Genomic DNA, 23,252 nt, shown 5'->3' with positions numbered 1-23,252 from the left:
AAACGCAGACTGCTTTTTGATAGAATGCGGAACCGGATTGTCCCGCTGTGACATGATAAGCTCCTTAAGTTGAAAAAGCCTTGAGAAAAATGTCAACAGGAGACTTTTCATTTGATTTTCAGGGTTCGAGTGGAGTTCAGTCCAAAAAGCCTTTATCAGCGCAGGCACCGAGGACGGAGCAACGAGCTCTGCATCAGCTGCTGCACTCTGACCCGTTAAACTCTGAAGACCCCCACCGGCGGATTCATCTCTATGATCGCATGTTAGGAGGCCGAGCATTTTTTTTTTCAAAGCCGCAGAAGTTTATTTTAAATCCTTCAGAGGATACGCACGTTTCCAAAGATACCAAATGTGTCCGTCCGACTTATTCCCATTTGGTGTTACGGCGCAGCTATGAAAATAAGAATGTCTCTGGGCTTAAATATCAAACAGCAGAAGTTTCAATGACGTGTTGGAGCGAGCAGATACAGATCTTGTCGTACAGCTGGGAAAAAGGTTTTCGAGGTTTAAATAAACTTTACGGCCGATTTGAGGCGGAAATTAGGCCGGAGACTCAAAATCCACAAACACAAGTCGTCCGCGCACCTTACATTGTCAGTGCTGTACTGCCTGTGATGCTGGTATGTCACTAATGATAACTTTTTGTTTGTTCAGGGACAATTATTCGAATTTAACTGCTGTTTGCCAAACTTTAAAAAGGACAGGTGAGGAAATAATGTCTAAAAAGACTCTCTTTCACAGCATTATCCCTCTACACTGGAGATCCATTTCACTGACAGCTCATATTGAGCAGATACGAGCTTCTACGCCCACCCTAGAGCCTGCAACGGTCAACGAGTTATCAAGTAGACAAGTGACCCGCTCTCTCTTCTTTCGTCTCCAGATAGTTGATGCATCATGTAGCCAATCAGATTTCACATCCAGTAATATGTAGTTTATATCAGTTTTTAAAGCTCTAAAGTTGAAAATTATGCAAGTAGTGTCATTTTCACATGAGCACTTGTTTTGACTAGTTTATATGCATAACATTAGTTTAAACAGGGAAATAAGGAATTGTAATGAGTTTAATGCTCGTGTTTCTCTCAGGCAGGGGTGTTTTGAGGTCATAAAATTGCTTTTTTTTTTTTTTCCAGGCGCCTGAATATTTCCTTAGATAAACAACTGTTTAGTCCACATTTTTCAGTGACGTTGTTGTTGCATTTGAACTTGGGCCTATATGATGAACGCCCATTGTGTCTTCCAGTTAAACAAAAAGGGACCGTTACAGGTCATCAGCAGGCTTATTTCTGCATTAAAAAGCTCTGGTGAGAAAAACGGATTCAAATTGTGTTTGTTCAGACTCCTATAGATTTATGACAGAAGCACTTACAGAGCCTCTGACAGCTCAGAGCCTTTCAAAAGGACACAAACCCATGTACTGGATCGGGATGTTTGGTTAAACTCTCGTCTCTGACATATTTTTCTGATTTGCAACCATAATCACTGAACTTGTTGTCGGTGTCAATTTTTATAGTCTTGCAGCTGCTTCGACTTTTGTGTGTTTAGCTCCCTGCATAGCAACGGTAGCGGGGAGGGAAAAACTAAACCAAAACTAAAACTGACTAAAACTGCACAAGTTCTTCGCTCCGGTTTGTGTGAAACAATTAAGCCGTGAGCTCAGCAATCAGTGTTACAGATAATAATAAATCAATAACAAGTCTATAAAGCCACCAGTGACTCACTTTCAATTACTCTATTGTGGTGACTGGTGAACAAATTTATTGAAACGTCTTTTTCCTCTCCCTCCCTCGACATCACTCAACCCCTCCCTCCTCCAATGGGAATGGCAACATGGTTGCCGTGGCAGCCGGTATAGACAAACAACAGTGATACCATGGTATACCGCAAAATATTTACAACAGGACTCGACTCGCGCACGCACACACACACACACACACACACGTATGTGCACACAACGTTTCACAAAGGCACACGCACAGGCTTCCTCACGTTTTTCTGTCTCTCCCTTTCTCACGCACACGCACACACACACACACACACAAAGAAACATGGCCGTTGGTGATGTTCTGGTTGTTTTGGTCCTTGGCGACGCCGCCATAGCAACCACTCAGCTCTTACATCATCTTCTGGAGTACAGGAAGAGAGACAAACAGACACCCACTGTCTTTGTCTCTTTCACTTCAAGTTGTATTACGGGAATCAGTTTTTTTTGTTTTTTTTTAAACGAAACACACTGCGCCTCGCTGCACACACACACACACACACACTCCGTGGATGCCGTTCTGGCAGAAGGAAGCTTCATCGGGACGTTTTTTGCATGTCGCAGACAAAGAGCTGGAACATTTTCCGACTATCTGACAGGCGCTATAAACACACACATGCAGCTGACGGTGTTATCAGTCAGTCGACATGTGCGAAGCGCGTCAGCCCCTGTCTAAACATCAGATTAAACCCACTTCCTCTTGATGGCAAATCAAAGCCAGCGACCCGCCGCTGATTCTATTCAAATCCAGAGGTTGACCAGCACCGGCTCTGACCACTGATAAGATTTATCAACCACTTCACAAAGTTTATGCTCCGGTGACATGAGTAATGATCCAAGCAGGACTTATTTTACATTCCAGATGCAACAATGAATCGATTAGTTGCTACTTATCAAAATCAATCAATAAATCAATTGACTAGTTTGAGTCACGATTCTCTGATTCCAGTTTCTTAAAGACATTTGAGGACATCACTGGTTGCAGAGTGCACCGACCGGTAAATCAAGAGCTCTGGTCACTAAGAATGCATTTCTGCATCGGGAGGCTTGGTGCACCGTTGGCAGAGGTACCGGTATGTGCTGGACTGTAGTGGCAGAGAGCGACCGGAGCCTGAAGCTGCGTCTAATTATAACTCATTAAAACTTTGACTCACCATGCCGTGGTTGAGCCACTGAGGGATGAAGTTGTCCAGTAGTCTGGGGTAGACCAGCTCTCTGTCGTACAGGTAGAGACTCCAGAACGTAAACACCACAAACTAGAGAGAGAGAGACAGAGAGAAAATAACAAAGTTAGCAGACTAGTTCACTAGAGTCCTCATTCAGCACACACCGACGACATGCAGCTGTACAAAAACACGACATAAAGTATGCAGCAACATGTACAATCAATACTCATTACCTATATAGATATCACAGGAAAAAGAAGAGAGACATTTTTTAATTTTTTTATAATAACTTGCACACTTGCAGACTACAAAGTCTATGAAGACACAACAACACATTTAAAATAATGTTGAATCTGTGCAGCCTTGGGTTGAAAAGCTGATTGCATCTGAAAACCTCACCGACACTGACACCACAACCTGCTCCAAACTTAAACAGCGCAGAATATCCTGATTCATCACTGTCTCATTAAAACAGTCCTGATTGGCTCATTTGGCTAGAACTGGTTTTCCAACCTTCGTATACTGGAATGGGGTCGACTTCAGGACGACGTCATTCCCAGCTCTGACTTCCGACTTCTGAGGTAAATGGGACGCAACAATTGCATGTTAACCTACTTGCATTTAATGCAGTATTAGAGGTTACCAGAAACAAAGTCATTTTAAATTTTTTTGATGCTATTTTATCTTATTTTATCCATGTACTGCTTTTACTGTTAATCCCCTGTAACTCTCAAGTTGTAACTGAGCATCATCATTTCAATGCACATTTTACTTCTTATATACGCGCATTTGACAAATAAAGATCTATGAGTTCTTGAATCCAGAGTAAAGCCAAATAACACATTCTTACTGCCAACTCTTGTGATAACTGATTATTTGTTTTATAGCCGTTTTCTGAAAAAAATAAATAAATAAATAAAATAAAAAAACACTTGTGGTGAAGTTTTATACTGTCCCTCCTTTTTAAATCCATCAAACAATGCTGTGTATAAAGAGTATAATAGCCTCTCGGAAGCACTAGCATGACTGCAGATGTTTAGTCTTGTTATTTCTCTTCACACACAGACACACACACACACACACACACACACACACACACACACACACACACAAACAGGGCCAGCTGGCACACAAGGCCTCAAGCTGAGCGTCCAGGACATCCCGATGCTAGACCCGGCTGTCGCGGTCACCTTCCGCCCCACGTGTCCTGAACGCACCATACGCTAACAAACTCCCGGTCTAATGTATCTCCAGCAGACTGTTTGGACTCGGGCCAGACCATGTTCTGCAGGACGGGGGTGGAATTACCTGACCGTCATCTGGGTTCCAGTTCGAGGCATCTGAACCAGCCCCCACCATTGTACCCTGAACCGGGCGAGTTCTCTGCTTTCAACGGGCCGGAGGAGGCAGGAAACACACACACACACACACACACACACATACATACACACACACACACAGAAACTTCCTCTACTTTCCACACTGCCCTACACAAAAACAGATGCCCATATGTACATGCATGCACATACACCTGTGATATATGCACCTGCACACTCATGCATGCATGTAAGTGATACACACATATTCACGTGCACACACACGCACATGCACACACGCACTCTTTCCATATCAGTCAGGCAGGGTTTCCAGACACTAGCTGTGGTGATAATCATGTCTATTGTGCTGTGTGTAAACTGAACTCTGTGCCCAACTCACACACACGGCACCATGCCAGCCAACGGCATTTAAAGGTGTGTGTGTGTGTGTGCCCAAGTGTGCGTGTCAGAGAGAATGTAGGATCTCACTGGCACTCTGGTTGCTCGGGGCGGTTGATTAGTCTGTGTATGGGTGTGTGTGTGTGTGTGTGTGTGTACACGTGTGCTGAAACCTAGGATATGCTTGCAGTGAGACAATTGTACAAGTGCCTCAGTGCGGCAGCTAGAGGGCACCGTGCCAACTGAAATCTTGAATACAATTGTGTGTGTGTGTGTGTGTGTGTGTGGGGCAGAACCATGTGAGCTCAGTCTGCAAGCGTTATGAGAACAGCCCGAGGACCGGACAGAGGTCACCGTCTGACTGTCTGAAGCAGCAGAGGACGATTCGACACGGTTTCCTCTGTTCTGTTTGTTCAGAGCCAGATTGAACTCAGATTGTACTGATGCGAGCCGCTGGAGGTCCCCAGTGATCGCTGTGTTGACACTGAACACACTTGCACCGGATACGTTACTGTTACCAACATTTAACACCATCAGACTAGCTTTCATTTTTGATCATTTGTTTGATTTGCTCTAGGCGGCCAAATTTCCTCGTTTTGTTTGACCAAAAGTCCAAATCCAGAATCCTACTCATTCTACCAGTTTTTCTTTTGACGTCACAGTCTACCCACAACACACCGTGCAATATCATCCACTGAACTGTGAGCTGTGGAGGTGTGGTGGAGATGCAACACAACACGACAGGAGGTGCCTTTTTGAGCCTGTGAAGAAGAAATGGAGTTTATATTTATGTCTTTTTTGCGGTGGTCAGTATGTCATCTGATTTCCTTTCTAGAGCTTCAGCCAAGCATTGAAGTCATGTGTCTTTTGTGTCCGATTTCCTATTAATTTCACGTTTTAAATCATGCCCCTTTGGCTCTGATTCAGCATCCTTTCTCTGTATGTAGTCGTAATGTTTAGACAATATCAAGCAGCCCTAGCGATAACCTCAATGATCCAAAACACTGATTATCTCTTCATTTGAACTTCCATCAACATGGCAGGCTTATCACAACCCCCAAATTCCTGTGTGTGTGTGTGTGTGACAGAGATGAGCAGCAACAAATCTGCACTGCTCATTTGCTGATGAATATCGTGTGATAGGATCAAAAGCTCCAGAACAGCCATGATATGGGCCTAGTTGTGTGATAGGTTTTTTTTTACGCTTCTAGGCTTCCCCAACTAACCCTGCGTTTCACGTCACAATGAGATGAACCAGGGGTTGACTTATATGGCTTTTTCTGGGCCTGCGGGCTACTACCTGAAGCAAAGTCTGCATAAATGCGGACTCATGAATAGTGTCATTAAGGTCTCAAATGTCTGCAAGAGAGCACCCATCCTGTACCTGAAGATGTGACAGCTTTCAGCCCTTGTAAATTTGGCGGCAAACCCGCCTCGAGTGTGGATGCTGGAACCGGGATTTAACGTTCAGTCGGCGACACACGGAAGAAGACAAGGATTCCTCTGTGGTGTCTAAACCTGACAAATACGAGGGGGAATCTTTAAGTTTGAATGTAGCACAGCCCGACACTCGTGACACCCACATGCTGATCTGACAAATGTTGTTCTGTGTCTGCTCAAAGGGCAAAATCCCCCTGAATCAACATTTGGGTTCGTACTTCAGAGAAGATCGAGACGGGTGAGAAAGCGAGCCGATTATCCTGCAAATACACAAGTCAGGCCTTTGATTCCTGCAAGCCAGGCGGATCCTTTCCTCGGGCCATTGTGCGTTTGTGTGTGTGTACGTGTGCGCTTCCATCCATCCATCCATTCATCCCCTCACCGCTCCGACGGGGAAGGCCAGCACAGCCATCATCCAGTCCCTCAGGCCGATCAGCTTCCTCAGCTGGCGCTCCTGCTCCCTGCTGTCGCCTCCCTTAGTCAGCAGGCTGGACACATCGATCAGGACGCACACTCCGAAAAACACCGCCTGGATCACCTGCGGAGGGAGAGAGAGAGAGAGGCCGAGAGGGAGTTCAAGCAAGCTCTTTCGCAGCTCGTTCACATGACAGACACTTCAAAAAGAGACAGGGGGGAGGAGGAAGGAGGAGGGGGGGGGGAGCTTAGACAGGAAATTTTTCAGAGGGGGAAAGAGGGAAGAGGAGAGGAGGAGGTGGACGTGATGAGAGGGGGCAGTCATGACATTAAAGCCGCACCGCAATCATTTTGTGTTGTATCCACTTTTTCCTGAACCTGCCTCGCCTCCCCCTGCCTCCGTCAGTAAATTCCTACAAGTCACTTCAACATCCTCAACTCAGGGGAGAGGCTGGAAACACCGGCTTCAATCCTCAAACCGACAAACTGTACAGATGTTAGCCGCACAACTTACCAGGAACTGTATGTTTTATTATATTTTACTGCTTTTCAATTGTCAATGTGTGACCATGAATTGGAGTCACACATTCACAGGATAAGTGCACATTTTTTACTCGAGTTGAAGCATTTAAAATCTCAGAGAACTTGTCTTTGAGAGTAAAATTCTCCACTTCGGTCGTTGCACGGACTAAAAGTTACACTTCTCACTAGAATTTGCTCGAGTTCGGTCTAAAAAAAACACCTTTATCTAAAATTAAATATGAGGAGGCACACTGTTTTTACTGTGGCCTCGCTTCTACCTAGCAGTAGTTAGTCAGCTCAGTTTGTCAGACATTAAGATTATTTTTGGCATCTGACACCGGAACAATGTTTAAATACTTCAGGGAGTAGTTTCATTCAGCCTGTGTGACCTTTGGACAGGATGGAGTTGTTTGATGAGGAGCTGAGGGCGACAGGCTGCACGCCACCAAACATCTCAATGAAGTAACCAACGCCTTTCCCTTCATTCGTGTTATCATGTTCCATATTAGCACTGGCTTTAAATCCAAAATGTTGCCTAACAGAGACTTTTTCACACTTTGACAGCAAGTCCCCCGCCATCGCTTTGTCAGACGACTGTCTTTACTCTCGTCACGAGTGGAATGTGACTCCTGCCACTCTGCTGGTGCACGGAGTAGACACCGACAGCAGTCGATTGTCCGTCATCCGACTAAGTATGTGCTGTGTTGCTTCAGATGCTTTAACAGATTTTGTACGGGCAGTTAAGCTGAAGCCGTGACCGAGTGGTTAAACACACCCTTTTTGATCCCGAGTCGGGTACTTTTGCTTCCGCTCTGTCTCTCCCCCCTTCATGTCATCACTTCTCCACTGACCACTTTGAATAAATCAGATTATTGATTCCAAAATCAATCCGGGCACTCCAAAAAAAGAAGATATCAAGAAAGGAGGAAGGAAATATTAACAGGCCCTTTATTGTTATTAAAAAAATCCAACACGTTTCGACAATTAGGTCTTCATCAGGGCTCCAAGACACAATCAGATTATTAGTGCCTTTAACTTGGCTCCTGGCTGTGTGCTAACATTGTATCTTTTATTACAGGCCCAGTGGAGGCACGTTCATTTTATTTATTTATTTATTTATTTTTTAATTTTCCATTGTTTATGTCTAAAATCCAATAAACACAAAATCATTTGCCGTCTTACAATGGGAGCAAAGCAATTTCCATTTTATTGCCCGTCACCTAGCAACAGTGTTCTCAAACTTAAAACCACTCGAATGCCAAACGTACCCTGCACTTGACTTCCGACCAGGTTCATTTAAAATGCAGCAGAAAACCCTCCCGCAGCTGCTGCGAGTACCTGGACGTGATGCAACGCTGTCCACATCTGCTGGCGAGGCTTATTCATCAGCGTGAGATTACATAAATGATACTAAACCCAGTTTGGGTATCCATGCCAACAAACACATCGTAAATACGTTGCTTTACATCGGATTCAGATGGAGCTGCGGGGCATTCAGTGAACTGTGAGGAGAGAGAAACCAGCTCCTTCGCTGGAATGAAACGCTCACATCGATGCGTTCGCAGTGATGGATCTGACCTTCTTTACCGGAGGAGGATGGAGAGGATGCACACATCCATCTGTCCCCTCTCTCCTTTCATCTTCCGCTGGGAGTATCACATGTCCCTCCCTGGGTGTGTGGACGGCTCCACGCTGGAGACATTTAGGCTTTAAAAGCTACCGGATGCTGATTATCCGCCAATTATGTGCGACTGTTGACTAAAAATACCGAGCTGGTACCCTTCTCGACATGTGCGTCGCTTGTCTATCTATGCTGAATTTAGCTTGCTCGCTACAAAAACAATGGGTTTCTATAAAGAACTCTGCTAGCGACGGTGCTCGACGTTCAACGATTTAAGTGCCAGCGTTTGTGAAATAGATCTCAAGCAATCATGTATGTTTCAGTGTCGGCGTAGCATTTATTTACAGGGCTTATTTTGCACGTGTTCATTCAGTCACACACACACACACACACACACACACACACACACACACACACACACACACACACACACAGTGCGATGAAGAGCCAGATGTTGTAGCCGTGTGTGTTTCCTGGCTGCTGGTGTGTACAGGTCATTAACGGCACAGTTAACCAGGAGGAGAGCTCTAATGTGGAAAATATGACACAGCTGTTTCACACACACGCACACACACACACACACACACACACACACACACACACACACACACACACACACACACACACACACACACGTCTGCAGGGAATTATTTTGTCAAGGGTTGCCATGGTTTGACATTGAGGGGGTTCAGGTACAATAATTAATTTTAATATTATTATTATCAATTAAAAAAAAAAAAAATCAGGAACAGAAACAGAAGGGTTTTCTAGTTTAACATATGCTTTATTATGTCCTGACAGACATGAAACTTTATAAAAAAATATATTTTCTTAATGATACAAATACAGCAGAATTCAATATTGCTTACACACAAATATAAGATAACTGCCAGGTTTCTGCTATAAGAAAATGTTACAAGGTATCAGCCTATTACCGATCTATATTTTAGTTTTACTATTACATATAGCTTGTTGTCACTGGATATAATAAGTATATGACAAATACTGCAATAAAATTGTTGCGATTTTGTGAGATTAGCTGATTAATCCATCAAAAGAAAATTAATTTTTGACTCAGTCAATCAGTTCATCGTTTCAGTCATTCTTCTTGCAATAATGTCAAACACTTGATGGTTCCAGCTTCTTAAATGTAAGAATGTGCTGCCTTTCTCTGGGTTTTGGACTGTTGGTTGGACAAAAGAAGAAATGTGAAGATGTCTCTTTGGGCTCTGGGAAATTTTGGGGGGAGCAATTTTTTGAGATTTTAGGAACAAAACAATTAATCTTGAAAATAATCTGCCATTTGATAATGTAACAAAGAGTTAGCTAACCCAAGGCAAAACCCAGATTCTTCATTCTTGTCTGATGGCCCCCAACAACAAGCGGCTTAAAGAAGTGGGCTGAGGTTCAGACATTACAAGCTGCTTGTCCTCATGTTTTGAATGCCTCACAATGAGCCTTCACAAAAGTCACTAGTAAACACAGCAGAGCAACAGTATATACAGAAAACAAAGAAAAAGCAATCCAATGATAAATTACTTACTAAAATAAAAAGGAAACGTCACCACGAGTTGGCTGGTCACGGCTGGTTCATAGCCTTCACTCTATGTGACATTAAGCTGTGTTTTTGAATGACTGGCTAACTGAATTAGTCGCTAACAGAACTCCCTCTTTGTGAACGCATGTATGTGGACATTGTCTGAGATCACTGCCAGTTGTGTTTGTGTCTTCTTTAAACTGTATCCATCATTACAGCAATTACAAGGAGCGTCACAACCCCCCCCACAAAAAAAATGTGGGATTAAATAACTCTCTCTGTTCAAGTTAGCTGGGGTGCTGAAGTGCGCGCGCTCTATGGGCTCCACAACACGGATGATACGGGTATTTTCATACCTGGGAAGACGAGCCATTTTGGCTTCAAAGCACCACTGAGCTTTGTCCATGTCTCCATATGTGAATAACAGGGTTCCAAATTAGCTTTAGCTTGAATTTTAAGCATGGTACTTTTTATACTTTTTGTCAGTTTACAGTTTCAGCATATCTGTCTTTCTTTTTATGTTTCTTTTGTTTTGTTTTTAGTGAAAATTTTAAAAAGGTGCAGTGAAATACTAAAACCTCCAAATATCCCTAACTCATTCTCAATGCATACGAATGTATATTTGACTCTGTTCCATGTGTTACTGCTGTATAAACGACCATGTTACATGGGGAGCAGCATATCACCAGAGCAACCGCTGACTGCTGCTAGCTGCAGCTGCTATTAGCAAGTTAGCTCGCGCAGCTAGCAGTTGTGTTAGCTGATTGTGCAGGAAGTGTTTGTGTTTTTTACTCTCTGACTTATCACCTCTTGAGGTACAAAGGGTCAACGAGCTAACTGGTTAGCTAACTTCAACAGATATCTTTGCAGCACAGTTTAATGTCCAATTGTTGATTGTTTTAAACTCAAATTCTTACACCTTGCATCTTTAAGACACGTGTGTTTGTTGTATTAATGACATAATTAATTCATTTCATGGAGCTCCACAGTTTCTGGGGGTTAGCAAAGCTGTTAGAATCAACAGCGGACGAGCAGCGCGCTCCCGCCTGAGGGGGACCGTTGATGACGGGGGAGCCTTCTGCACCGTAACACCTGTTCCGGTTCAGCCGTTAACACAGCGAGCGCACATGTCAGCCACGTTCGTGGCTTCAAATACAGCCGCAGACACAACGAAGTGTAAATGAATGCATCTGTACCACCTCCTCTTATGTTAACGATGAATCAAGCACCGGAAGAACAAAGGCAGGGGGGCGGGAACGCTGAATAATCATTCCGATCTGATCACAACACGATGCACCGACCCTGCAGCCCATTCAGCCGACTCAGCGGCGATGTGGGTGTGAATTCAGATAAAAATGTGCAATCCTACCAGGTCGATGAAGGTCAGAAACTTCCAGCTGCCTCCGTAGGTCTGGTGTGCCGGCATGTCTAAGGCTTTGTAGTGGCAGAGGATAGAGAAATAAGACAGCAGGATGGCGACCCGGAGAACCTGTGATGGGATCAGCGCCATGATGCTCGCTCAGTGTGTCTCTGTGTCTCTGCGCCCGCGTCTGCCCGCGTCTCTGCTCGCCTTTAATCCTGTTTTCACCTGTCCTAACCTCCCTCCCTGGGTCTGCACCTCTCCTGCTCCTCCAGGATGGCTACTGCTTCCGTGTTATGGTGATGATGCAAGGCGGACGAGGAGGGGGGGAGGAGGAGAAGGGGAGGGTGACGGCGAGGGGGGGGCGATCCGATCTGCCTGCAGCCCATTCAAGACGTACAGCTGAGAGAAAACTTGGCCTTGGTAAAAATTTAAAATAATATGTAGCCTGTATGTTCCCTATGAAAGAATAAATATGACATAACTTTTTTTTTTTTTTTGAAAAATGTAATTTATATGATAAAAAAAACTAGATTATGAGACTAAAGTATAAACTATGAGATAAAAATATAAATTATGAGAAAACAATCGACAGTCCATCAATTATAAGATAAAACATCCAAATTATGAGATAGAAAAAAAATATATAAAATGTGGAAACAAAGTACAAAATTAAAAGTCTGATTGATGAAATTAAGAAGTAAACATAGTATGTAGCCCATGTGTGTCATGTAAAATAAGAATTCTTACATAAAAAAAAATCAAAATGCTTGCATTAGAATTTAAAATTATGGGATAAAAAGTCTAGATTATGAGATCAAAAGTCGAAATCACGAGATACAATCTGAATTGTGACATAAACATCTGAATTATACATTGAAAAACTGAAATCAGGAGATCACTCCTGACTTTTCAATCCCATAATTGTAACTTTTTTTAATTTGAGCCCATAATAATAATTATTATTATTGCTTTTTGATTGAACAGATGAGATGAATTGCACTATAATATCATTATAAGACGGATGCTGCCGTCTAATACCATGTCTTAAAAGACAGAGAGTGCAGGTTAGACTGCAGTGCCTGAAACAGGATTTGGGACATGCTTGACATACTAAAATAAAGTGAAAAAGTCTCAGAGACATTAGATCAGAATATCTACATAAACAAGTAAAATAATAACAATAAAATAGACAGAAGGAGTGTTCCCCCAAAGCGTTCAATGATTAATATGTTATGTACATTACGAAATCTTAATCAAACCATCTTAGATTTCTGCTTCAGACAAGATCAGTTGAAGTCTATCTGTGATGCTCCATTCGCATGCAGGTGAGACAGTCAGCCTGCTCTCAGTGCTCGGCTCATGTTGCACGCTGTTGCGTAAGAAAAGGCAAAGAGTGTTTTTGGGCAGTGACAGCTGAGTGACTTCTGGTGAGTGCCGCGAGCGCTGATCTGGTGTTTTTGAAGATTAATAGCTGTCTTGACACGGTGACAAGTTCAAAACTGAGTCAAGTTAGGGCAACATGTCTTTGGACATGTGTAGCTGTAAAAGGCGATATTTCAACCGTGACACTCAGGGTGTCGTCAGGAAGCGCTTCAGTCATTCCACCAGCCGTGCGAGCCAGAGGAACATGCTGAACTGGGTCACGGCGCTGTCGAACATCAGGCTGGCACTCTCACAGGGAGCATAATGAAAAACACTCCTTTTATAAGAACAGGGAGCTCCTCGGTTTATAGGGGGGGGCGAGTGTTTAACAGCCTCGCTCGCATTTGTCTGGTCCGGGCTGATTGTGATCCACGATGCGGTTCAGTCGTATGTTGTGTAAGACCTTCTCACTCTAGTTTTACGACAGTGAAGAGTCTTCATTTGATCCCATGTCATACAATGTACAGCATAGTGAAAGTGGCAATGCGGATTTAACCCATCCTGAGGGAGCACCAGACAGCGGTGGCGTCCATCGAGAACTAACGTAGCTTATGTGTTTCGATGGTGGGGGAACCGGAGTACACCACCGTGCTCCCCATGTGTTCATTCAGGTGATGTTTTAATGGCTCCTGGAAGAACACCCCCGTTGGCTTAAAAAAAAGGAAGAAAAAAAATCTAATCAAACACCTCTGCTGTTATGTTTCTGACTGTGTTTCAGTCAGCAGGGCTCCGGGCCGGGGCAATGCAGATTAGGCCTGAGTGATTATCCAGATGTTGGATTTCCAACTGTTCTCAGTCATCGCGTTTGAACCCACAGCAGTGGAGCTTGCGGAGATGGAGACTTCTCGATCCTCTGACCAGAGGGGAGGAGCGACTTGGTTTGGGTGTAAGCGTCCGTTCACATTAATGACACAGCTGAAGGAGATGTTCGGCAGATTGTTTGAGGGGTTGCGGAGAACCAGCTTCCTGCTCAGATGGAGGGTTTAAACCAGTAACCTGACTGTTGTGGGGCAGAGATCTCCACGCAGCTTGTTTGGGGTTTGGAAGAGGGTTGTGGAAAATGCCGGAATGATTGGACGGAATATTTTGACCCTCGTAGATCCATGAGAATCCAGGAGCGTGTGTGTGTGTGTGTGTGTGTGTGTGTGTGTCTGTGAGTGTGTGAGTGCATGTGTGTACAGTTTCCCATTGTGGATATAAGCCTCTCTGTACCAGCCAGGATGTCAGTTTCCCCCTTCACAGTGCGCACACACACACACACACACACACACACACACACACACACGCACTATGGCAGCAGCTCTGTGGGGTCTCAGAGGAGTTGGCAGCAACATGTTTCCTCTTCCTCCTCCTCCTCCTCCTCCTCCTCCTCCTTGTCTTCCTCCTTCATTCTGCAGAAATGTTCCACTGTGGAAACTCTGCTGACTGGAAGAGAGAGAAAGAGAAAGTGAGACGGGGTCAGCATGTTACTGTATTGTACTGTGCAGTTGGTTCTACTGATTAAAGTTTCTTCATCATTTTTTTACCATGTGGGAAGAAGCGTAGAGCGTTACAGAGCGTAGTTTCACAGTAAAATGAACTGCACCACTGATATTAACTCATTAATTGTTCGAGTTCCAAAGCCGCAGTTCGCCGACATTAACACAGATGGCGTCACAGCAGTGTGGCGGCGCACACGGTGAACGATTACTTTTAACCCGCTTCATCAGTTTTTCACATCGTTTAGTGTTTGTTTGTGAAATGTAAATACAATTTTGCAGTCGCTGTTTGCACTCCTCCTCCCCCTCCCCGGGTGGGGAATGAGTCCTTGCCCCAAGTGAAGGAGTTTAAGTACCTCTGGGTTTTGTTCACGAGTGAGCGGAGGAGTGAGGGTGTGACGAAAAGGGAGCTGAGCCGGAAGGCAAAGCGCTTGATCTACCGGTCAGTCTTCGTCCCCACCCTCAGCTTTGGTCATGAGTCATGAGCGATGGGTCATGACCAAAAGAACAACATCTCAGGTACAAGCAGCCAAAATGTTTTTTTTCTCCGCAGGGTGTCTAGGCTCTCCCTCAGAGGTAGGGTGAGAAGCTCAGTCATCTGGGAGGGACTCGGAGTAGATTCGCTGCTCCTCTGCGTGGAAAAGAGCCAGTCGAGATGGTTCGGGCATCTAATGTTGATGCCACCAGTGCGCCTTCCAAGGGAGGTGTTCCTGGCACGTCCATCTGGGAGGAGACCTAGGGGTAGGCCGCAGCAAGCATCCGTGTTCTTTTACGCTGAACAATCTTGCAATGGAACGCACCAGTAGTACATCTGTGACCACCCCTCCCTCCAGGAACCTGGTGGGTGGAGATTCAGCTCACCTGTTCTGGTTGCAAGACTGTACAAACAGTTTAAGCAGACTGTATAAGAAGTATCCATCTCCGAATGTGACGTAAGATGGAGGTGAGTTAAGGTGGACCGCTCCTAAAGCTTAGCTCCATATAAATGCACGGAAAATGTAATGTTTAGTCATTAGTGAAAAACAATATTGACCTTGAAGTTGAAAAAGGAGCCTCATATACGAAACAATGCTAAAATAAAAAGCCAGAAAGGTCTTAGCTATATGGCATCGCATTGTTGCCGGAAGAGGGTAGCGTTCCACCATAACTGTCCTCCATGTTACATTTGGAGATCAACACTTCTGGCAGAAGTGATGGCTAGCGGAACAAGCAACTGCTTGAGTTGAGTTGTTCAAAAACCTTCTTTTTAGTAAACTCTGTGTTCACGTCATGTTGTGTCGAGCCTTCTTAGTGTTTTAAAAATAGCAATTTTCATGCTATGGTTAAAGTGCCCGTAGTACTCCCATTTAAAATTAGTTTTACCCAATAACGAATATACGGTAAATATTAAAAGTGCCTCTTTCATTGTAATTATGCTTTTACACAGAGGCTTGACACATACACATTCATAAAAAAAAGCCTAGGTTTCATTTTGGCAAGGGTTTCGTAGTAGCTCATCAAACCTAAAATGCACAAAGAATTAATAAATCTTCATTTTCAAAACACAGAACAATAAAGGTAAAAAGAATTGACTTTTTCATCTCTAAAAAGTAGTTTCTACAAAATCTGTTGGATTTCTCTGTAGAGTAAATTACAAAAGACAAAGAAAAGCAGCAGATCTTGACATTTAAGAAGCCGGAACCAGCCATGTTTAATCTGGTCAAACCTCCGGCGAGACTTACAGAGATAGAAATATTAATACTTTTTGCATAGCTCTTAAATTAAATGTCTCTCATTTACATTAGGATGTGGGACGAGATACATTTCTCTAAACCAAAGTCTGTTGCTTGGTTGGTGAGAAAATACACTTGGTACAGACTTATTTTGTGCGGTATGATAACGTCAGCAGCAACAGTCACAACTATTGTGATCACTTCCATTCACATTGCAGTGGAGCTGCAGTAGCTACAGTACGGCAGCATATTACCACACTGAAGCTACACTGATAATAGAAGTAGCTTCACTGCCAATGATTACATTATATATGATTGATTTGATTTGTCAAAGTACATTCCAGTCATTAATTACCTGAAATCTTCACAAAAAATAAAACAATTTAACGGTTTGAATGAACCCACTGGGTATCAGTGTCAGTACTGAGGCTGACCAGTAAGGGGCGCTGTTTAGCCCCAAACAGCTAGAAGGACACCGAGACTGACGGTCATAGTGCTGTCTGTGTGTGTGTGTGTGTGTGTGTGTGTGTGTGTGTGTTACTGTCCGTCTCTCTATTTATCTGTCTACCCCCTGAGCTCACCCACGCCCTCTGAGGATGTCCTCCTCAAACTGTTATCTCTTCAGGTAGTTTGACCTTTACCCTCCGAGCTCTTATGTAACACCTGGGCCACACCTCAATACACTGATGACAGCGCCCGCATGAGTGTGTGTGTGTGTGTATGGAGAAAGACACACTGACAGGTATTGATGTGGCTGCATGAAGTGGATAAAAGAAAAGCAGATGGAAAGATACACAATGTATGTGTGTGTGTGTGTGTGTGTGTGTGTGTGTGTGTGCGCGCGAGCGAAAACAGTGTGTTTACTGTCAATCCAGGAGAAAAACTAGGTGTGGTGGCGAGGGGAGCGGTCTCGCCCTCTGTGTGTGTGTGTGTGTGTGTGTGTGTGTGTGTTCCTGTGAGTGTGAGAGTGTATGAGTAAGCATTAGTAATCAGTCAGCTGTCACAGAAGTGCTTTGTCTTGCAGAGCGTTACAGTTCGACTCCAGGACAAGAGCCCGAGGCAGTGTGTGAGTGTGTGTGTTTGTGTGTGTGTGTGTCCACCTCTCTTATGTAAAGGATTATTCACAACTTCCCGTAACTACTCAGCAGGTTCCTCGTTGATGGGTTGTTTTTCTTTAAACTGTACAGTGAATGCCATCGGTGAATAGAGAGGATTTAGCGTTCCAGTCTGGGACTTCAACCATCACATTAAAGTGTGACACATGACTCACTTCCCGGGATTGCGGCCACACTCGTTACTTTCGCCGATACCCCGTCGGATGAGAGGATTGGCATCGGAATTCATCTTCGTGTCATAGGCGGCTAATGCTAAGTAGCTGTTGACAATTAGCATTATCTTTGAGTCATCCGTGTAATGAGCTCACTCTTTGCAAAGCTGCGCTCAGTATTTCTTGTGGGCTATTATCTAATGTGTAATGTGAAATGACTCAAAAAGATGAACCCACATAACTTCTTTGAGCCTCTTTTTTTTTTTTTTTTGCTCATGATTTAGCTTTATATGGCGAATTTATCTCATATGACTCAGGCTCGCTGGTTTCAGGAGTCCTGTTCCAGCAGCTGCAGGCGGCTTTTCGCAACAAACAAACTCTGATGAACCCACTGGACACTCACATCCACTCACCAGACACACATTAACGGACAGGGAAGAAAGTAGAAACATTTAGAAGTTGAGGAATCGAGAATTAAAACTGGTGGTGGAGACCAAACTAGAGTTGCCTAATGTCCAAAGGTCTGTTGAAAACTTGCAGTAAATTAGTGAGTTGTTCTTTTCTAACAAGAAGATGGCCTGACAGGAGCAACAGCTTCTTCTTTCTTCAGGGTCTTCTTTCTAACTGTGAGTTCAGATAGCCTTCCAGCTTGCAGTCTGGACAGGGACCTTGGAGTGCCAGGAAGTGTTGGTGTTTACATCACTAGCATGGTAGCTTTCTAACCGGGACGGGGGCAGGGCTAGCTGGTTAGAATGCAAACTTAAGTAGAAGTCTCCGCAACGCGATGCATAGATGTCATTAAGTCACATTATTGTTCACATTCTTTTGACAGTTTATTCATTTTTATCTTGCGTACTGCACCTTTAAAGGGGCACTGTGTGGTTTTCGAGAGGAAATTCAAACTCAAAGTTTTAATTATACAGTTTTAATCAAGTACTACACTACACTACTACTCAAGTACTACTACAATCAAGTAATACAAACTCAGACATATTATTTTTTCCATTAGTGAATAAATAAGCTGCTCTCAGAGGAGTGTTTGAAGCTAGAGAGATGGCAGGGTCCGCCACATATAAACAAAGTAAAACAGTATGAAATTGTGTTGTTTGTTTATCCAGGCATGAAAAACAAAAGGGGGTTGTTTATTTTGTGTGTATAGATATAAAAAATAGTTTCTCCCGTAATTAAAGTCTCTTCACCAAAACTACATAGTGCACCTTTAAATTCATGCTGCCTTTAAATTGTGTTACGTTCTAGACTTTTCAGTTCATAGGTTGTATGCTGATATTTTTTAATTCATTACTTCTGATCTCTAAAGCCTTCTCCTTCCTGTTTAAAATACAAAAATCATAAACCAACGTCAGGAATATGACGCATAGACTCCCCATGTCAAAAATACAACCACATGAGTGCTTCTTGGCTGTAGCCTCAGTCAATTAATGGATTCCAATTGTGACAAGTTTGAACAGGAGACAAAAAAAGTCAATACTGCTTCTCAAACCACTGCTGCAGAATCATCCACTCCTCTGCTGAAGCTCCACACAGTCATATTTTGGCAACATTTGTGCCACCGGAAAAGCTCTAAAGCTTGTTGTGGTCTTCTTTGACTCGTCCATTATTGTTCTCAGGAAGTTGTACAAATAGAGTACTGTGTTTAACAGCTTTGGCTTCCAATCTATTTGGTGGTTTTGTATTTCACAGCCATATTACTATTTACATTTTTATTGAAATTGTATTTATCATTACTGTCTATATTCCAGCACTATATTTTTAACTGGACAGTACTGATAGTCAACTTGATCACACAAGAAACAGCCTTAATTCTGAATCAGGGCGGTTTATTTGTCTTCGTATAATCAGTGAATTGTTTTTCTGACTGTGCAAAGAGACACGTTAACATTCATAACCTCCTGGAGCCGCATATAACGAGACGAAATCATCGGCGTTTAAAGTCAAATGGCGTATGTGAAAAACTCAACACCTACTTCATCAGAACGACAGCTGCTAAGCAGATTATGAAAGTAATGAGTCATCTGGAGACATTTGCTGGCAAATGACATCAGTTGTTGAAGATGGAATAATTTTTTCAGAGTTTGACAAATATCACTGAGGAGGTCTGTTTAATGAGTGTGCAGCTACACCTGGATATTCACTTCCATAACATACAGGATCTACACAGTTTACGTCAAACAGCAGCGTCAGCCTGCAGCGTCCAGGGCTTCAGATGAAAAGCAGATGCAAATTGCAGCATCAGAGGCTGCTGCAGCAGCTCTCAGTCGCCATGGTGCTGTGTTGCCACGGCGTCGCCATGGGGACTCCGGGGTCACCGGTGATGAGGTCACATCCCGATGAGCCTCTTATGGGAAATGGCCGACGTTAATCCACTTATCGCTGGCCAGCACACACACACACACACACACACACACCAAGGATAAGCAGGCCTATTGGCTGAGACTTTCACTGGGAGTCAGAGATCTATCTATCCATCTGTCTATCTAGTGGTGGAAATTAAAAGTTAGTGCATTTACTCAGATTACATTCAGATTCAGATTACTGATATTAAATACCAATAAACTTATAAAAAACTGCATTTTTATTGAATAAGGTACCTTGCAGCACACAAAGTAGCTCAAATGATAAGCACCCTTACTGATGTCTATAAAATAATGCATCATTAATTATAATCCAGTAATATAATATCATTTCTCTGATATGTTGCCACTGCTCAGCGTTGTCGCCACTTTTGCCGAAGTGGCAGTATTGCGATGAGAAAATGTTTTTCTCATTTCCAAAGGAGACGTCTGAGAAACTGTTGACACGACGCCCCCGACTTCAGCGAGGTCTGTTGTTACTGTTTTGTGTTAAAGATTTTTTTACACCATGAAGGTTTTATGTTTGCAAAACTTTCCCACAGCCTAGAAATGGGAGTTCATGTGTGTGACATCATCCCAAAGTGAAGTATAATGGCCCCGTGGGGCTGTTTTTAGGTGGGGCCAAGCAGAGAAACACTACTGCACATCTGAATTGGGCTGCAGAGGCAAAGCGAGGAATCAAAAAAAGAAGGAGTGGTTATCATGTCACTGAATCTTTCTTTGGGGCCAGGCTGTGGTGACGGCTGTATTGAAGTCGATGGGAGATAGACGTAGAAGTGCACTAAAACCCAACATATCTAACGTTGTATGACTTCTGATAAGATAATGCCTCAAGAAAATGATATAACAGGCTGTAGAGTGTAGGTCAACACCTTGTTTTTTTTCTCCAAATAATTAACAAGACTAAGTAATATCGCCAGTCTGACCAAATATCACTGATGAGTCTGCAATTATAAACAGAAGCCATTCTATTCAAATAGCAGGATGGACAACATGTCGGTAAAAAAAAAAAAAATCAGTGGTTGACTTCCTCTCTTAGGTGTGTTCCTTCATTTTCTAAAGGCATTTTTTTTTTCAGAAGATCTCCAATAGACTTCAATACAGCTGTCGCCACAGTCTGGGGTCATTTATTTGTCATTATATAATGCAGGGTTGCATCACAACATTAAAGTGTGTAAACTCCTTAATGCTACACTAATTACAGTACATAAATACAGTTATTTACTGCAGTGGTCCCCAACCACCAGGCCGTGGAGCAGTACCGGTCCGTTAGAAGTTATTTTATTTCCATTATATTGACAAACACACTCTGTGAGCTCTTTTATTTTGAAAAACAGATTCTCTTTTATTAACATCCATCTGTTCCCCTTGACGTATTCGCTGTGTGATTGTATTTTACTACCGTGTAATCCAGCTCACCCCCCCAGTCTGTAAAATAATGTCCGGTCCGTGGTGCAAAAAAGGTTGGGGGCTGCCGATTTGCTGTATCTACAAATATACATGCACATCTTTTGAATGTGCATCATGGGAAATGTAAACAGCAGCAACAAGATGGCAATGATAATATACACTGTCCATCAACTTTGACTGTGAACACCAAGCATCGATGCATCGATCCTCGTCCAGCTGTAGTCCTGACTTGTCTTCTTTTTGAGGTTTCTTGATATAAACCAAAAAGTGGAAAAACTTTATTATGCTCAGTGAGTGAGCAGTTTCCATTGAAATCATTTTGCAGTCTGACCTCCAGCACCTATCATACATACAGTACATGCAGGATCTCTGTCCATCCATGAACAATAGCGACATAAAAATTTGCAGCGAGCGCGACAAAGAACTATGCAGCCAAACAGGTTCATGTTCAGCCCAGTCACCAGGATGTAACGTTAGCAGTGAACGTTTATTCAAAAACACAGATGCGTCCGAGGTTGTGTTGCGCAAGTGGCATATCGATTTCAAATGATGTGCTTATAACTGAGAATAGACAGGTATTTAAAGCCAAGGATGATGTTTTCCTCACCCTAGTCGAGCGATGTTGTGCCTAGACCTAATCAGAGCACAAGCCCAGTGCTGTGGCAAGAGAGAGATAGAAATTCAACCAAACAAACGTAAAGCTCAGATTATTAGTTTGGATCGTTAAGCTTGGCCGTGCACAACACTCTTACTCAACTTGATCAAAACCAAACCCAGACATTACACCCATATCAGCTGCTCTTGCTAACTGCACAGGCATGCGATTGCTCGCTAACCACAATAGCTTCTGCTCCTACATTTGCAACCAAGACTGTAGCTTCCTGACTGCTGACTGAAAATGACAGTCATTGGTGGGATGAACATACAGCTATAGTTGTTTTTCGGGGGGGGGGTGAAATCATCTGATGTACTTCAGAATAATTAAAATCACATGATGACATACAGTGTTCAGTAGCTGCGGTGTTTGTAGAGAATCCAGCAGATTAAAACCAGAGCAAAAACTGTTAGCAGAGGTGGGATTCGCACCCTGCAGACTCCACTCTGCAGGGTGCGAATAACACATGCACACACGCTCGCACTCCTTGAAATGAAGATCAAGGAATCGGGGAGGCGTATCGACATGTTTCATGATTCATCTGGCCCAGGATGTTTATTTCATGTCTCTAATAATTGACAGTGTATAGTGACTCTGGTGTATCGCACAGTTTCAAAGTGTTAGTCGTGTTATTTCTTCAGCGACTGATACACCTGGGCTTGGGAGAAAAATGTGGAATAGCCAAAAAAAACAGTCCATTATCGAAGCAGGAACATTTAGGTTATCAATAGAGGATTCACTTCGCATGTAAAACCTGTCACATCAGTGGAAACTCGGCAACAAAAGGTCAAAGGACTTCTGATTGTTGATTGTTCCGTCGGTGACTTCTCCCCCGCCGAGCCACATCTCTCCCTCCGCCTCGATCGGCCGCATCTTGAATGACTTCTCACGGCACTGTGAATGGATGGATGCCACCGAGACATTCATCAGATCATTATGTGTCATTATCTGTTCCCAGGTACAATGGGAGCTATTTGAAGGAGGCTGACATGGTTACGTCAGAGCCCGAGTGCCGCAGTTCCCATCGCGGGCCTTTGGCTGAAGCTCTGCGTTGTCGTAATCGAACCTGTGGAGCATCAGGTACAGGGCGCTTTGTCTCCGGTGACCTATCAGAGCTGCCACCTGTTGCTAAAAGGCGCTTACAAGAGCTAATGTAGTTTATTAGCACAAAGGGGCAGCTGCATCTGAACCTTTCCAAAGGCAAAAAAAAAGGACCTTATCAGGCCTGATTTAATTTATTAGCAGGAGGGCTGCCTAAATGAGCTTCTCTGTATTCTCAAATGTGTTTTACAGATGAAAGGCCTCGGAGCTGGAGTGGGGTTGTTGTCTGAATACTGAGGATTCACCTTAAATGTGGAAAAGAGGCGAACAAGATGGCTTCTTGTAGTTGCACATA

At 43.5% G+C, this 23,252-nt stretch overlaps 1 protein-coding gene and 1 long non-coding RNA gene across 4 annotated transcripts in view; one reads left to right on the top strand and one right to left on the bottom strand.

Annotated features, from left to right (window-relative positions):
• aig1 (androgen-induced 1 (H. sapiens)) overlaps positions 1 to 11,895 on the bottom strand; it is an 18,968-nt gene extending 7,073 nt beyond the window's left edge. Inside the window, exons 1-3 of one of the 3 annotated variants that reach the window (XM_037087123.1) lie at positions 11,547 to 11,895; positions 6,466 to 6,621; positions 2,917 to 3,018 (exon numbers count right to left, since the gene is read on the bottom strand). In XM_037087123.1, the coding sequence (XP_036943018.1) occupies positions 2,917 to 3,018; positions 6,466 to 6,621; positions 11,547 to 11,687 (399 nt within the window). In that variant the 5' untranslated portion in view covers positions 11,688 to 11,895. Of the gene's footprint in view, positions 1 to 2,916; positions 3,019 to 6,465; positions 6,622 to 8,287; positions 8,437 to 11,546 lie in introns of those variants that run through there. The other 2 variants (XM_037087125.1, XM_037087124.1) reach the window with 2 other exon arrangements.
• Positions 10,671 to 23,252, top strand: LOC119012909. The gene is made up of 3 exons (XR_005072631.1): positions 10,671 to 11,315; positions 22,815 to 22,936; positions 23,150 to 23,252. It is a non-coding gene; the product is annotated as an uncharacterized LOC119012909 (long non-coding RNA).

The sequence above is a fragment of the Acanthopagrus latus genome, chromosome 22 (genome assembly GCF_904848185.1).
Source record: "Acanthopagrus latus isolate v.2019 chromosome 22, fAcaLat1.1, whole genome shotgun sequence".
Classification (NCBI taxonomy): domain Eukaryota; kingdom Metazoa; phylum Chordata; class Actinopteri; order Spariformes; family Sparidae; genus Acanthopagrus; species Acanthopagrus latus.
This window is presented reverse-complemented; position numbering and strand designations above follow the sequence as displayed.